The sequence below is a fragment of the Clarias gariepinus genome, chromosome 7 (assembly GCF_024256425.1).
Source record: "Clarias gariepinus isolate MV-2021 ecotype Netherlands chromosome 7, CGAR_prim_01v2, whole genome shotgun sequence".
Taxonomy (NCBI): domain Eukaryota; kingdom Metazoa; phylum Chordata; class Actinopteri; order Siluriformes; family Clariidae; genus Clarias; species Clarias gariepinus.
This window is the reverse complement of record NC_071106.1, coordinates 1,655,465-1,673,744: the sequence shown is the minus strand read 5'-3', so window position 1 is coordinate 1,673,744 and position 18,280 is coordinate 1,655,465. Positions and strand designations below refer to the sequence as shown.

General features: G+C 37.7%; 1 protein-coding gene across 1 annotated transcript in view; it reads right to left on the bottom strand.

The window, feature by feature from the left end:
• The window catches only part of LOC128527502 (NACHT, LRR and PYD domains-containing protein 3-like), a 41,316-nt gene extending 37,119 nt beyond the window's left edge, over positions 1–4,197 (bottom strand). The window contains exons 1-4 of the mRNA XM_053499922.1: positions 4,144–4,197; positions 3,493–3,691; positions 1,576–3,337; positions 533–706 (exon numbers count right to left, since the gene is read on the bottom strand). Coding sequence (XP_053355897.1) covers positions 533–706; positions 1,576–3,337; positions 3,493–3,691; positions 4,144–4,161 — 2,153 coding nt within the window. The 5' untranslated portion in view covers positions 4,162–4,197. The remainder of the gene's footprint in view (positions 1–532; positions 707–1,575; positions 3,338–3,492; positions 3,692–4,143) is intronic.
• Between the last annotated feature and the right edge of the window lie 14,083 nt (positions 4,198–18,280).

Here is an 18,280-nt window from a genome sequence, read left to right as displayed (position 1 = left end):
AAGAACTGATCCAGAACAGCTGACCTTTATGTCTTTAAATGTTGATGACTGTTGGTGTTGTTGTTGTTACTTAGTTACCCAATGCCATGTGTTATTTCATAATTTTGAAATCCCCAGTATTGTTCTAGAATATAGAAATGAATCACTTAACAAAACAACCCTGAATTAGAAGATGTATCCAAACTGTTGACTGGTACTGTGTAGAGCATCTTAATAACATGATTCAGAAAAGGGGGCGTGGCACATCCCAGCATGCATCAAGCCCTGATTTTAAGATGGCTGCCAATCGAAACTGGGGTTTTTTGTTCTCACACATGTACCAACAATATATATAAAATCAGCTATATCTGCTGGAGTGATGTCACACCCTGGCTGATTTAAGATGGAACGACCCATATTTACAGTCGTGTACAGATAAAATGTAAAAATATTTCCATGATTATTTATTTCCCCTTTAATTTGTGTTTCTTAATTATATAAGAAATAAGTAACCCTTTATGTAAAGTCTATGTAATAGGAGAGACAAACTAACCTCAGTGTCTCCAGTTTACAGTTTGGACTCTTCAGTCCAGCACAAAGCAGCTTCACTCCTGAGTCCTCCAGAGGATTCCTGCTCAGATCCACCTCAGTCAGCTTGGAGGATTCTGATCTGAGAACTGTGTGTAAAGCCGAGCAGCTTCTCTTTGTCAGGTTACACTCACTTAGTCTGAAAGGAGAAAATGTCAGAGGAGTTTAAAAATACAGTGAGGTATCATGAACCAGAACACAGAGAGGAAATCACTGCTATTCACAGTATAATCACCGAATTACCACAAATACCAGAGTGTTAGGATTATAACTAAAGGACGCTTCAGTATTAGGGACGAACTGACTGAACACTTATTTTGTGTTACTCGTCTACACCAACACTGATACTGAAATGAGTAAATTACTTTATCAGTATTTATTAATAACCAATCAGGAGACATTTGTTTCAGTCTCTTAATCCTGGTGTGAGTGAGAACTGAACCACGACTCTCCAGTAAGATTTCAACACTGACAAACTGAAGTGTGTGTCTCAGGACTCAGTGAGCTCTCTCTCCCTCTCTTACAACACACACACACACACACACACACACAAGTTATTTAGCCAGCTCAGTTTTTATGCGTGTCATCCACATGACTTTGTGTACATATTTAATGGCACTGCTCTGTGTGCTCAGGTCGACCATAAGAGCATTTGATTGTGTTGTTTGTATTGTATTAAGATGTTGTAGTTCCTCCTCTTTTATGCTTTTAAGTCTGTTTTGCTTTGAGCATTAATTGTTTAAGTATATGCAGATCACTGCTGTTTTTTCGTCTATCTGTACATTAGCCCTATAACACACACTACATCACATAGTATCACCTGATATCAGATGTTGGTATTGAATAGTTTTTCACATAAAAGAGCTCAGTATCAGACTGATGTCCAACACCAGTATCAGTACCAATGCAGTCATATTTAGAATAAATAAATTTAAGAGTAGAACGACATTTTGCTGTAAAATCCAATCAAAAAATCCTCTGTTGAAGAGAGAAACAGGTTTTACTTACAGAGCTGTTGTGGCTTCCTGTACGACTGGCAGCAGTCTCTTAAAGCATTCATCGGACTTTATGAACTTCTGAAGCTCAAACACTTCCAGATCCTCCTCTGATGTCAGTAACACAAAGACCAGAGCAGACCACTGAGTAGGTGAGAGTTCAGCTTCAGAGAGACGTCCTGAGCTCATGTAGCTTTGGATCTCTTTCACCAGTGAATCATCATTTAACTCGTTTAGACAGTAGAACAGATTAATTAATCTCTCTGGAGATGGATTTTGTTCAAATTTGAGCTTGATGTACTCGACTGTGTCCTTTTGGTATTCAGAGCTGCTTCCTGTGTATGTCAGCAGACCTCGAATGACCTTCTGATTAGACTCCACTGAGAGACCCAGAAGGAAGCGGAGGAAAAGGTCCAAATGTCCGTTCTGACTCTGTAAGGCCTGGTCCACTGCACTCTTGAGGAACTCAGACATTTCTGACTTAGTGAAAAGACCAGATAGATCAGTGGTTTGTTTTATTGTTGTGTTTTTGTCGAGGAAGCAGATAAATGTGTATAAAGCAGCCAAAAACTCCTGAACACTCAGATGCACAAAGCTGAACATCTTCCCCAGGTGGAGTCCAGACTCGGTTCTGAAGATCTGAGTACACACTCCTGAGTACACTGCCACTTCTTTAACATCAATGCCACACTCTCTCAGGTCTTCCTCATAGAACATCAAGTTTCCTTTCTCCAGCTGTTGGAAAGCCAGTTTTCCCAAAGCCAGGATACTCTCTCTGGTCTGGGGAATATCAATGTGACATTTCTGCTGGTACTTTTGGTCCTTGTGTTTGATCTGAAATACCAGGAAGTGTGTGAACATTTGAGTCAGGGTCTTGGGGATCTCTCCACTCTCTGCTTCACCCAACATTCTCTCTAGAACAGTGGCTGAGATCCAGCAGAAGACTGGGATGTGGCACATGATGTAGAGGCTTCTGGAAGACTTCATGTGTCTGATGATTTTATTGGCCAAGCTCTGATCACTGATCTTCTTCCTGAAGTACTCCTCTTTCTGAGGATCACTGAACCCTCGTACCTCTGTTACCTGGTCTACACACTCAGGAGGAATCTGATTGGCTGCTGCTGGTCGAGTGGTGATCCAGAGGCGAGCAGAGGGAAGCAGGTTCCCCTTGATGAGGTTTGTGAGCATCACATCCAGTGAGACCGACTCTGTCACATCACACAATCTCTTATTGGTCTGGAAATTTAGAGGAAGTCGACACTCATCCAGACCATCAAAGATGAAGAGGACTTTGTAGACATCACTGTCTATTACTTCCAAATCCTTAATTTCAGGAAAAAACTGATGAAGAAGACTCATCAGACTAAAGTTTTCCTGCTTCACCAAGTTCAGCTCTCTAAAAGGAAGAGGAAATGGGAAGAGGACGTCCTGATTCACTTTCCCTTCAGCCCAGTCCAGAATGAACTTCTGCACAGAGACAGTTTTTCCAATTCCAGCTACTCCTTTAGTCAGCACACTTCTGATGGACTTGTCTTTAAAGAGCTCATTACATTTGATGGACGTCTCCTCTACTGCTGGTCTCCTGGATGCTGTCTCAAGCTGTCTCACCTCATGTTCATTATTGACATCTCCACTCCCACCCTCTGTGATGTAGAGCTCTGTGTAGATCTGATTCAGAAGTGTTGATGTCCCATGCTGAGAGACTCCTTCATTAATTCTTTTACATTTATCTATAAGTTTGGATTTGAGCTTCCGCTGATACACAGATGCCAGCTCTAACAAACAGAGGAATGCGATAGTGTTATATAGCGTTGTGTTATTATTTATTTGTTGAATAAGCTGTATATATTAAGATACAAATCAGTACAATAATGTAGGCCAACGTGTTTAGTTAAAAGTGTAGAATATTGTTAGACTTTAAAGCTCTTACTGATCTGCAGTTTGTGAGCGAGATCTTTCTGCTTCATGTTCTTCAGGACGTGCAGTGTGATCTTCAGCACACCTTCTCTGACATGCTGCAGATCCTCCTCCTCCTCCTCCTCAGTGCATGCTGGGTAATCAAGACTAAGTAACTTCTTGAACCTGTGCAGCTCATTTTTCAACAGAGTGATTACTTTGTGCTCCAGCTCCTGATTTAAAAAATATAATAACAAAAACCTGCTAAATACACAAACAAACAACAATGCTACATAATATTTTTATACCACATTGCTATTGAATTCTGAATTCAGTTTGGTGAGAAGGTGTTAAGGTTGATTTTCTGTATTTCTTTTAAAATACATTTCTGTAGTGCAGTATGAGCTGAATTACAGAAACTTTACAGTAGGGCAAACACTCCACATGAATTAGATTATTAATCATTATTATGCAAAACTATTTATACAATAAGTCAGGTCTCTGTGTCAGCAGTTTGTGGGTCAGACATAAAGCTGAAAGCATAATGCACTTTTGTATAATTTTACGTAATGATGATGTAATTCTATATTATTGACTGTAAACATGCATATAAATTACTTTCATTTACTTTTTAATAAAAAGAGTAATATTTATTATAAAACACAAAACACACACACAAACACACCTTGAATACAGATTCCATGTGATTTCTGTAGGTGATTTTTGCTTCATGCTTCTGGATTCTGTAAATGAACAAGCATTGTAAATTTAAAAAAAAACTTTAATATCAGCAGACATCCACACAGCTGTAATATTGGAAAATCTGAAACTCAATATACCAGGATCTTACCAGGAGAGAACTGACCCCAGGCAGAAAATTGCGGCAATGAGCATTTACACTTTGCATCAGGAGATAAAGCACTTGTAAAACTTCTTACTTCTAGCTCTTACTAATCTGGTAGATTTATGACTGTGGCAGAGAAAGATTTGGTGAACCTCTCTTAAAGAACACGCTACTGGAACTGGAAGGTCAAAGTCTCTTATATTCAGCAAAGGGTAAAGAAGAAATGCTTTACCAGAGTTTCTTAAGAAACCACATGCAAGCCCTTAAGAACCAGGGCCCGGCACTTTCTATGCAAATTAAAAATTGCACTAAATTCTTTAAATAGCGTTTATTTCGACATGGTTTAACTTATCAATAGCATGCCATAATAGACGAATATATGAATTAAATCACCAAACTGTCGCTAGTATTATCATGTAACCTGCAGTGGCGGTGAAACGAACCAGGTATACAATCATAGTTGATTGACAAACAGCTGACAACACTCTTCTCCAGCTTTAGAAACAATGTGAAGAATGTCAGTGGTTGGGGTTGTATAGCGCGTTATGGAATAAATACGATGAGATGACAGAGTAGAGGTTTAATACCCCTACAGTATTTCACCTACGCGGTTTCGCGCAATGGCCGTAAGTACAGTTCCTCCAGATTCAGCGCGAGTTTTGGTTTAAATGTTTAACTCGCGGACCTTGCAGATCTTCGCGGAACGTCGGGCAGGCACTCGAGGCGGCTCACGGTGTCTAATACCCCTATCTCACCTACAGTATGCGCTTTGACTCATGGTGAGATGCGATGTTTGCCCGCCGACGTTCCGCTAATGTTCTGAGAAGTTCTGCAAGGTCTGCAAACTCCCGCGAGACCCGCCAAAAATTTAATGTTTAATTTTACACGCGGAAAGATGGAAACGTAATCACAGCGCAAAAACTCGCAGTGAATCATGATGAACCCTATTTACGACCACTGGGCGAAACCGCGTAGGTGATATAGGGGTATAACACCACATCTCACAGCGAGTCAAACCGCATAGGTGAGATAGGTGTATTACACATTACAATCACTCAGAAAAATGAATGGATGCGGAGTTTGAAACTCCCAAGTTTATTTTCTCATTTAACTAAATAAAATTTTATCATAAAATAAAACGTGTCAAAAGAAAAGCCCATCCAGTCATGAATGATGGCTAATGATCAATGAAACATATTTTAAACAAAAAGCAGCGAGCAGCTGGACATCGGGACGTAGAGCGTAAGTACGACGCGTTGGCCTGGCAAGTGCAGGTCTGAGCAGGTCAAGAAGCTCCATAATCTGTTGCCTTGGAAGGCAAAACTTTTTTTTTAAATAGCCACCTCAGGCAAAATATGAAAAGGGCTGAAGTTTTGCCTAAAGGAAAAATTTCCACACGGCTCTGCGGACGGCGCAGTCTTCAGTTTAGCACAACAACACGCTGTATCGCTGCCAAATTGTTTGCCACCTGTTTAATATTAAAAGTGATCGCCAATTTCAATGCATTAGTCACCTTATGAAATAGGCTAATTAAAAGCCACGCTATTAGTTCTGATATCAAATAAAATAAAATTCTTAAACAGGCCTACAGTATATTCCATCATTAATACGACTTTGATAACGTGCCATAATGTGCTTCCATACAGCGCTGATTTATAAAGACTGCTGCTCAGTAGCGCCGACAAGCGTCTTGAGCTGAAACTACACCAAGAATGAGTTAAGGTTGTTCCAGACCAACCTTACGAACGTGTGACTTACCTATGAGATACTTAGCGTACGAACATTTCGGGAAATGCGCCATAACGTTAAAAGAGAGGTTAAGTACAACTTAGGAACTACTTAGCAATAAGAAGCTTTCGGGCCCAGAGCATTTGTAGCCATTTTTAGCACTACAAAGTTTTAATAGGGATCAGAATTGATTAATATACTGTAGAGTGACATATGTTTTTTTTTCATTTCAAGATATTTCAACTTTCCTTCAATATCTGTAATCCCTAATGTGACAGTCCATTATCATTCCTGTCTTGAAGAAACCCCACCCTGCCTGCCTCAGTGACTACCATATTGTAGCCCAGACCTAATGTGTGATGAAGTGCCTTGATCAAAGATTTCACTTCATCATTATCCAACACACTGGACACACTACAGTTTACATACTGTCCAAACTGAATAAACAGTTTGGGGGGGAGTAAACCTTTGCTGATTTATTCAGCAGGTAAATATTAGCCATGTCTACACTTGATCCAAATGTTTCACTCTAATCGGAAATAAACAGATTCTTCCTGCGCATTTTTGCTCCACATGATGGTAACATTAGACGATGTGATGAGTTCCTGAGAGGAGAGTTTTGCTTCTATTCTTAATCATTCTGTGAGAGCAACTCTATCCCCCCTGTGTTCACTTTTATACACAGGGTGACTCCCCAGTTTATCCATGATAAACCTTCTAACCAATCACACATAAGACTGAGTTCCTACACCTAATTATAATGCAGAAGGCAGGATTTACTGGAAAAGATAGGAAGCTGAAGATTATTATTTTTTTGAAATATATGTATTTTATACTTCAGGCAGATTAAACACTTCCCAGCAGGCAGACTCATATGGAGCCTGAGAGGTGTCATGGGAAAAAAAACATGTGCATGTGCAATTATTTTATTAATCTGTGCAGACAATTTATTATTCTGTGCAAATGGTTTATTTTTTTCTCTCCATCATCTCTCAAGGTCTGTAGAACCCCTTTGGGGATATTATATTCTCATCCTTTAAGAACATAAATTCATGTTTTATTGGACCAGCGTCCATGTGAACAGGGAAATGTGAATTCTCTAATTAGATCATTTCTGCAAACACACCTTCTTCACATATTGCCTCGTCTGCACACTGCTTACTTGCCCATGAGAAGGAAAACTACCTTGCACTTAATGCCAGGGACAATCACACTGCTGCTGACACACACCTTTAATCATTTTACACTCTCTGTCTCTAATCACACTGCTGCTGTCATATCCTCACTATATTTTCACATTGTTATATTTTTATTGGTTTCCATTTTATTTCATAACTTGATTTCCAATTTCTCCTCTTATTATATTGAGCCAAATTTGCTGGCAACATCTCCCAATTTGAAATCGGCTCCGAAGTCATTGTGGTCTGGACCAATTTGGTTAATTTTTCATGTGTAGCTCTCTCACATACACAGGTATACTGTGGCTGACCAGAGCACAAGGCTCCGCCCCTTAGTTAAGACATCAATCAAATCCAAAAGAAAGAATAAGAACAGGAATTATGAATCTGTCATAATATTTCTGTTCGGATCTACAATATAATAACATAAATAAAAAATAAGTAATCATAATAAGTATCATCTTCCCGTTGATTTACAACAGAATTCACAAGGAGCCATTACCGACCTCTACCGAGCTCTCCAGAGGTCATAAGGAATTTCCATAGGTGTAGATTCAGTAGTAAATTCAGCTGAATGAAATGGGGGAATAACATTTTATTTTACTGCAAATTCTATGTTCAGTTTTCTTTCGAGGTCATGAACAGTTGTATAAGCATTTTACTAGAATGGTTACGTACAGTGGAAAAAAAAAGGAAAGTATTTCCCCCTATTTAACATTTTGAACTGAATAACGTTTGTAAACTACTGAGACACTGACTGGTACTAATATTATTATTTTTATTTTTTATTCAACAATTGCACAATTTACAAGAATATTAATCTTCATTATGAAAATAATAAATTGTACATTTTTCAACATTTCAAGTTTTTTAACATAAACAAAACAAACATAAATAAGACTCATCACATTTTGCCAGGGGAAGTACTAGTTTACAAAAAGATATCAAAGTGTTTACCAACATTCAGGTTTTTTTTGCCTTTTGATTAAGAGAATGCTTAATCGAGGTTGACATATTGCTTGACCTCATTGTTAAAAGCAATAAAAGATTTTTTTGAATGCGTAAACTTACATTTATGAATGTGATATTTTGCCAACAGAATAATGAGATAAATAATAAAAGTTTCATTAGGCATAGTCTTAGTTCTATTGAAGTCATAAATGCCAAGAAGAACATCTTTCCAAAATAACTTAAAAATCTTTCTCTATTTTTTCAGCAATAAAATTACAAATGTCAGACCAGAAACTTTGGACAAAGGGGCAGTGCCAAAACAGATGGGTAACTGTTTCAATATTTACAGAAAAAAAAGTGCACATTATATCAATATCTTTTTTTTTTTAATTAACAATATGATCATTAGACGGGTAAAATTTATGAATTATTTCAAATGATATTTCTCTAATTTTATTGGTCAGCAGGTATCGGCTGGGTAAGAGCCAGACCTTCTTCCAGTAAATTTTTTGCACAAATTTATTCCAGTATGGAACCACATATGGGACTGTGACAATATCTGTTTTAAATAAGGATCTAATTAGTTTATTGTTCTTTCCATTGTTACAGGAAAGACAAATCTTACCAACTGAAGTGTCAGTCAGTGAGAACAAGGTTAGTTGTTGTGTGTCCAATCTTGGTTGAGCTCTAAATAACATGCAGACTCCAGAGGAAATTGCTCCAAAGACTTTGGCATAATTTCCAGGAGACACAGGAATTTTGTATTCTTCTAGACACTCACTATAAGAGTAAAGACAACCAGTCCTGTTAAATAATTGGTCAACAAAAATAATGTTATTATTAAACCAGTAATTAATAAATAATTTTTTTTGTGTTTAAACAGAATGTCTTTGTTGTTCCATATATAATATTTGTTAGGCAAAAAGTTATGCTTGAAAATAAGCGACCAAGAAAGGAAGGCCTGGCGATGAAAGGATGACATTTTTATTGGGACTTTATCAATATTGTAATTACATGTTAAGAAAAAGCTCAACCCACCCAGTTTTGACAGAATATGACAGGGTATGACATTCCAAATAGAGTTAGGGTTTTTAAAGAAATGTTTTAACCAATTTACTTTATAGAATTTAATAAAGTTTAATCCACCCTTTTCATAGTCATTTGTTAGAACAGATTTCTTCACATGATGAGTTCTATTTCTCCACAAAAAGATAAAGAGTAGCTTGTCAATCTCAGTAATATGTTTTTTGTCCACAAATAGAGATAGTGCTGGATAAGTTAACCGTGATAAACCTTCTGCCTTAGACAGTAGGGATCTGCCTCTGAGGGAGAGATCCCGTAACAGCCATTGATTCAGCTTTTTTTTTGTTCTTTGAATAATAGGGTCGAAGTTATATGAAGTCCTTTTTTGTTGGTCCTTGGTAATTGTGATACCTAAGTGAACAAGTTCATTTTTTACTGGAATACTACAAATGGAAGATTTCGTGCAGTCCTTAATGGATATGATTTCACACTTATTGATATTCAGCCTTAAGCCAGAAGCCATGGAAAATTTTTCTATAGTATTTATTGCAACGGAGACTTGATTTGCATCTCTAAGAAAGAGAGTGGTATCGTCCGCTAGTTGAGATATAATAAGCTCTCTACCCAATATATTGATGACGTTTATTTCACTTGATTTAATATGATCAGACAAAAGCTGGGCTACCAGTAAAAAGAGGTAAGGCGAAGCCGGGCAACCTTGTCGGATGCCTCTAGAGACATTGAATCTGGGAGACATACCACCTATTAGTCTAATTGAGCTATTACTATTGTTATATAGACTTTTAATTGCTGAGGAAAAAAAAAACACCAAATCCGAATTTTTTAAGAGACTGTAAAATAAATGGATGTTCAACGGTGTCAAATGCTTTGTAGAAATCTACAAACAGCATGAGCCCATCCTCCTCTACCATTTCTGGATAATCTAAAATATCTAAAATGAGCCTAATGTTATTTTCTATATGCCTTTTGTTCATGAAGCCTGATTGTGTTTCGTCTATAATGGAGTCCAAAACAGACCGTAATCTTCTGGCCAATAAGAGAGCTAAGATTTTATAATCGTTGTTAAGTAAGCAAATTGGGTGCCAATTATCTAAAAATAATTTTGTCCTTGTTTGGTTTAGGAATTAAGATTGTTATTCCTTGGGTCATAGAGGTGGGGAGGCATTCATTTTCAATGGATTCTATAAAGACTTTTAATAAAAAAGGGGAAATATCAGCAAAAAACGATTTATAAAATTCGAAGGAAAGCCCATCACACCCAGGCGATTTGTTGTTTTTTAGTTGATTTATTGCTTGCTGTACTTCCTCAAGAGATATAGGCATGTCATAGTGCTCAGACATCAGACGCAGTTAAACTAAATTGAGAGCTATACAATTCTTTATAGAATTTCGAACAAAACTCTGATATTTTATAATGATCTTCAGTGATAGCTCTATTACTATTCAACTTACTGAAACTGTTGTTGGTGGAACGAGATTTCTCTAGACTGAAAAAATAATGAGTTTTGTTCGCCTTCTTCCAACCACTTAGAGCGGGACCCGATGAAGGCTCCCTTTGCTTTTTGCCGATACATTTCATCAAGTTTAATTTGTGAGTAAGATAACACTTCTTTTTCCTCCTTTGTTAGAGAGTCAGAATCTCTGCAAGATAATTTTGTTATATTAGAAACAATCTTTAACTCCTCTGCTTTCCTGGCTTTGACTGTTTCAGCACCAAACTTTCTCAAATATTTTCCTCTCTCATATTTAAGCAATTCCCAGTTGAGCCCAAAACAATTTCCTTTTTTTGCTTTAGACCAATAAAATGAAAACAAATCCTTAATCTTATGTTGGACTACGTCATTTTGCAGCACAGAACAGTTGAGCTTTCAATAGCTTGAGCGTGTGGCAGGTGTAGAGCCAACTGAGATATTAAGAGATATGCATACGTCTTTATGATCCGTTAGGGAGTGGGGTAGATGCTAACACCAACATAATTCTGGTTTAAACTGTCCGATATAAGCCAATAGTCCAGTCGTGACTGCCTAGAGCCTGATTTATTGCTCCAGGTATATAGTCTGCTATTAGGATTCTTCTCTCTCCATATATCTACAAGTTTAAATCTTCTTATAAAGTCAGTCAAGTATGTGTCTGAACTGTTATGCTGAGAAGGTAGACTTTAATCTATAGAGCCGTCTAGAATAGTATTAAAATCACCTCCTAACAATATAAACGCATTTGGAAATCTAACCAGCCAACCTGTAAAAATGTTTTCAATTGACAATAGAAGGTTCACATTTTCTTTCTTGTTATTGTACCCATAAATATTACAAACTAAGTAGGTTGACATTTCCATTAAACCTGTTATTTAAAGAGGCTACCTCAGCTGAACGCTCTGTTCCATGGAGAGCCATATAGTATTTCCCCATTGAGACCTCCAAAAGTTTAAATCGTCCTCATTAGAGTGAGATTCTTGAAAATAGACAAGGTCTGATTTAAATTGTTTTGCGAACAAAAATAATGTTTTTCTCTTAACACTATTACGGAGACCCCTGGCATTTAGTGAGACAGTTGACAACATTAATAATAATAAAAAATAAGAACTATAAAAGACAAAGAATCCAACTTAGATAAGCCTTGGTTAAATACTACTAGTGTTGAAAAATAACAGTGGGCTATCGAGATCGGCATCATATTTAGCATTATAACTCAGCATAATGTGCTATATCACATAACCGTATAAATAAGAAATCTGTAAACAATAATACTTTCTCTTTTTCCTTATAAATATATATATATATATATATATATATATATATATATATATTTATATATATATATATATATATATATATATATATATATATATATTTTTTAACCAACAGGCCCATCGCCTGCTAAGTAACACAAACTTTAACCCTGAGAAAAAACAAAACAAAGTAATTCTCCTGAAATGACCTGAATATGAGGCACTTCTTAAGTAAAACCTTCTGATCTTAGCATGACAAATCACAGAAGAATTTCCGAACCATTCACGGATCCTTTCCCTGCCACGAAGTAGGCCGTTTTTCCTTCATCCCGAGCTTTTTTTATGTGCGGCCAAAGTTTTTGTCTGTTCTCTCTGTTCTCTTGGGTTAAGTCCTCTGAGAAGCGAAGACCGTTGTTTTGAAGATAAGAGTTGTTTTTTGCTGCTTTCCACACTGCATCCCTGTGTCTTCGAGAAATGAATCTCGTGATAACGCCTCTAGGTTTCGTCTGATCTTGTCGAAGTTTTCCTGCCCGGTGCGCGACGTCTATAGCAGCAGGGAGCCTTTCCTTTTCCTCCGGTAGAATCGACTGACAAACGCTGATCACTCGAGCCCGCACATCCTCCTCCCTGTCCTCTGTCAGCCCTTGGAGCTGCAGATTCCACCGGCGGCTGTATCGTTCCAGCTCACTAACCCGATTCATGGTTTTCAAAGCAGAATCCTTGTTCCTTTGCACCCTCTTCTCAATGTGAACCACCTTTGCATTTAAGACTTTAATCTCGCCACGTACAGATTCCACCATTTTTTTTTAGGGTGTCACTCCTGTTAATGAGATCGGCCAAGGAGCGCACTGCATCATCTGAGACGATCCCGGCTTCTCTAGTAAAAGTTGGTTTCTTTGGGAGCGGAGGCTTACTTGGCGTTATAGGCAAGGGTGGGAATTCTTCTTCGAAACTTGTTTGCTGGTTGCAGTCCTATCCGTTGTTGGCATATTCGTGGTCGCTAGCTAAGCAGCTAGCTCCCTCCTCGTTGGACATGGAGTCGTTAGAACGGACTTTCTAGGCATTATAGTCGTGTTTGTTTAGTCTTTCCCTGAGTGTTTGTGTTAAACTTTTTCTTGTAAATTATTTCAACTTCATCTGCAGAGGCCAGCGGCCAATTTGTGCGTTAAATCCAATTTGATGCCGAGAGCTCGTAAAGTTGCGGCTATTCACTCCGCCATCTTACTGGTCCTGACTGGTACTAAATACTCTGCATGTTTCTTTAAGAGTGATGTTTGTGTTAAAATCAGCTTTACTAGCGGAGGCGCCCTAATTAGTCCACTAGGCTGAGAATGAGGCGGACGGTAGTAGAGTGGAAGCGTTCAGCACGTGATGAGTGAGTTCAGGTGTACACGTGAAAGTACGGAGTCCCTAAAGGACATGGAGCAGGCCTCCAGTCCTCTGCATCATCTGATGGTGTTGGCGAGAGGATGGGACGTTATAAACAGTGTGCTAGTGAGTGACATTGCAGCGAGCAGGCAGGAGTATATGCTAGGCTAAAAACAAACCCTATGTCTACCATCCATCCTGCTCTTTAACCCTGAACAACAAACTGGACTACATCTGACTACAGTGGACTACTGAACACGAGTCTAAATGCTTTTGTACCTCTGTTTTTATGTACACATGGATCGACAACAGAATTCCACAGCAACACAAACACAGCACTTTGTGGTCAGGCTCGCAGTGGTGGCTTATGTTTTGAAATGGTTCAAGAACTTATTTCCTTGTTCCTAGTTACTGCTCATCGCTGGTGGAGTTTGTAACTGTTACATACAGACCATGTTATTCTCTCTCACTCTATAGCGTTTATTCTGTACAGGGTCGTGGGAGGCCTGGAGCCAATTACAGAGCACTCAGGGCACAAGGCGGTGACTGCCATGTAGATCGTGCCAAGAAATGTAACATTTTTTGTGTTTCTGGAGTATGGGGTAATGGGTCTGTCAGATTTCCCTCTTTTACCCGCACCGTTACACCCCTGTACTCCAGCTCCTAAGTGTGTGTAAAGTTATGTACAAAAGGACTTAACAAATGTAAACCTCAATCACATCAACTCTAAATCATACACTCTGCCCAGAATACTGTACTTTTATATCCACTATACACTGTGGAACTTAATTTGCTAGTTTAAGTGAACTTGTTATCATGTGTACAATGATCCTAAAGAGAAAAGGAGAAGAGAGAGGAATACCTTTCCCTCGAGGCTGTTCCACCTTTAAAGTTGAGAGGAATCGGCATTGACTCGTCACTCTTCAAGGACACACAGCTGGGTGCAGGAGACTGTGACCTTTCCACAGTTTCAATAAGAAGTTAAGAGAAATTAGTTTTAGCAATTTATTTCTAAATCAAATCAAATTACACCTGACGAGAGGAAGAGAGAGAAGTACCTTTTCACAGAGGATGGTCCATCTGTAAAGTCAAGAGGGATTGGCATTGATGCATCACTCTTTAAAGACACATAGCTGGACACAGGGGAGACTGGTCTGTCCTTAAGTCCCATAAAGAGTTCAAATAAAAAAAAAAAATTGGTACTTTTATCTATATGATGCAGTGATTTATATAATTACACACATACAGTACAGAGACTGCAGTTTATACAGTACTGTGGAATTTTCTTGGCGTATCCTACAGTAGGTTGAAAGGCATTGAGGTGAGAATGGGGGTGGGAGTGGGGTGTGGGAGGTGGTAGTGTCAGCCATTATGATGACTCAGTGATTTTTTTTTCACTTTGGGCAAATACATATCCTACATGACTTATTTCTATTCAGTCTGTGAATGAGGTTATAAGCCTGCATATGAGTGCCAAAGGAAATCATGGCATCAGTTTCCCGGAAAATAAAAATTATTACATGAGAATAAGACATTGAGGACACACTGAACAAAAAAATCAACAACCTTCACCATGTTAGTCATATTACCACCACCAGACTTCCCCGTTTCACCTCTTCGTCTTTTTTTCTTTTTTAAACAAATGGTGTTGGCCATTAAAACCTTTACTTTATTAATCCTGGCTTTTCATGTTTTTTTTACACAAAATTTCTGACCAGTTTGTTTAGACTTAGTACACTTTCCTTTAACACACCCTCCCTAACTATGTACACTACATGGGCGAAAGTATTTGTACAAACCTACAATGACTTGCAATGTATCAAACCTGCCATGTATTAAAATTGATATATTTCAATATGGAGTTGGTCGTTGGTCCCCCTTGTGCAGCGATAACAGGTTTCACTGTTCTTGGAAGGCTGTCCACAAAATGTTGGAGTGTTTCTGTGGGAATTTCTGCCCATTCATTCTGTAGAGCATTTATGAAGTCAGGCACTGATGTTGGATGAGAAGGCCAGGCTCACAATCTCAGTTCCAGTTCATCCCAAAGGTGCTCGATGGGGTTGAGGTCAGGGCTTTGTGCAGGCCAATCAAGTTATTTTATACAGAACTTATCACTTATCATGTTTTGGACAGTATTTGGAGCTGGACAGAGCTGAAAAGGCAGGGCTGGTTAATCTGCCGCCAATACGCTATCTTTGGAGGCTTATCTGTCACCCTCACATAACCATAGAGTATCTGGGCTCACTGTTCTCCCATCCAAACGCTACAGGTTTTTCTTTTACCATGCTCAAGCTGGCACCACCTGTGTACTGAACTATGTTACGATGCTTCAGACTTATGAGGCCATGTGGTGGCAGAGCTCGGCTCGCTGGTGCCTCAAGAGAGCAAGTTATGTGAACTGCTCAACAAGATCAGGACTAAATTTTGCACATGTCCCTTTGTGCAGCGGCATCTATGGCTCACATCCCAGACAGGGATATTTTACTAACTGCAAGGAATCAGTCCCAAACAGTGTTGACCTGCCCTAACACAGTCCCCCAAGCACAAATCACTCCCACTTACACAAGAATGTTATATGTTAAATGTTTCTCAGGGAACAGGGAAGTGCCCAGAGTGTTTCATTTCTAATGCCCCAAGAGAGATACCTTTTGTAAATTGTGTGACTTTTCATTTATTACCATCTTTATTTTTATTTCCTTGTTCCTAGTTACTGCTCATCACTGATAAACGTGAAAATGAACTCTATGACAGTTTACTTAAATTTTTAAAATTTTAATGCAACAATAAGGTTATTAGATACATAGATATACTATGTGTTTTTATTCTAAATGCCTACCTTTGTTTCTTGCGCTGCTCCTTCTGTAGACTCATGTTAGAGGTTTTACGTTTTCTACACTGGAGGCAAAACAACAGAATATATCAAATATGAAAATTACCTTCACACTATATACAATCGGTTTATTTAAATATAAATTCCTTTAGTCTAAATATTATTAAGATACTGATAATTACTCTCTCCAGCAGCGTCCAGTTTAGTGGAATATAATGTGAAATTAAAAGAGAGATTAAGTTAATTAAACTTATATGAACAGAGTAAGACAATCTAACCACCACACAGTAACCTGGAATCTATTCATTTAATCAAAATGTGTCAGAAATCAGTTACTGATAACTGAAGCTCAGTGTGTGATATTCATTAGAAAGTCAGTAAAGACAAGCAAATTGTAAGAAAAGGTTAAAAAAGTCGTTACTGACAGGATTAGAAAATGTGTAACAATAATATATCTGCCTGTGGATAGAGCGGAGTGTGAGATTTCAGAATAATTGCCCTGGACATGGACACAACACTAAACACATTAATTATAAACTGTTTATACATATGTTAAATAATATGATAATATAATTGGTAATACATTTACATTTACATTTAGCCATGTGGCAGATGCTCTTATCCAGAGTGACTTACAAAAAGTGCTTTAGAGTTTCCATCATTGGACACATACTTACACTGGGTTACTGGGTTACTAACTGAGTGCCATCAGTCAAACAATTATTTTTTCTTGTGTGTGTGTTTTTGAGGAGGGGGGATTAGTTCAAGTTTTGAAGAAACAGATATATTCATAACAGATATAACAGAATGTTTTCCACATCATACAATATTAATACAAGTATATTATACTTAATATTATAATACAAGTATTATAATACTTTATATTATACATATAATTTAATGTAATTAATTAGTAAAAATGCTTTACAGAAAGATTTATTAAAAACCAGGACTGAAATATATTATCTAAATTACGTCTGCATTAAATTAAATTATTAGCATTGTGCTTATAAATGTTTATTGTGTTTGTTCGAGAGAAAGGTAAAACCCCACAAATAGCTCCGTGTTTATCTCGTCTATAAAACGGTATAAAACTATAACTGATACTCTCTCTGACAGCACGGATAACCTAGCGGTAGGTTTTGTGTGGACGTGACAATTAGACATTTAATGGTAATGGCTATGGACATGCGGTGAGTAAACACAACGTCTACCGTATTGGTGCAAACAAGACTGTGCTGTAAACAAATACTTGGAAGCGGAGGAGCTGCAGTTTTTATAGATACAAAGCATTATACTGTTTAAATTACTCATTCGAATGGAGCGAATGGGAGGTGGCAGAAACCACAATTCCCATCAGCCCAGCCGTGCCCATCATCTGAGTTTTCAAGAATACTACATTGAAACTTTATCTTTTACATGGTTTATTAATTTTTTGTTATTAAAATTGAAAAATTAAAGTTTCTGTTTCAAAGTTTACAGATAGATGGCTAATTTGTATGCCATTGATATGTTCAGTGTTCATGTATACTGTTTAATAAACACTTCTGGCACTTTTTTCGAATTTCAATCAATACCATACCGTGCCATTCATACCGAGGTATTACCTTACTGTGAAGTTTTGATACCGTTACAACCCAAGTGTCCACTTGTCCTGATGAGGGCACAACCTTTTTATTCAATATTATCACTTTGCATATTTATCAATTTTTTTATAGAATTTACATTGATTTTACTTCAATACCTTCCAGGTCATGTGACCTATTGCCTCAAAATCTATTCTAAAATATGTGTCCACTTGTCCTGCAGAGGGCACAACCTTTTTTTATTTAATATTATCACTTTGCATATTTATTAATATTTTTAATAGATATATGAATAATATTATTTCAATAGCTTCAAGGTCATGTGACATTTTGGCACAAAAATCTATTCTAATATGTTTTAACTGTCCTGCAGTGTGAGGGTTGACCACTAGACACTGTTTTTAGTTTGTAGTTTTTGTTGGTAGACTCAGTTTCCCAGAAGGCACCTCGGTCAGGTGATGCAGGGGCTTACAAAATGAGGTAGCTAATTAGTCTTGTTATAAATAGCTGGTTGTTCTGGGAAACTGGGTCAAGCATTAATGTGAGTTCTGTTAAGTGGGTTTCT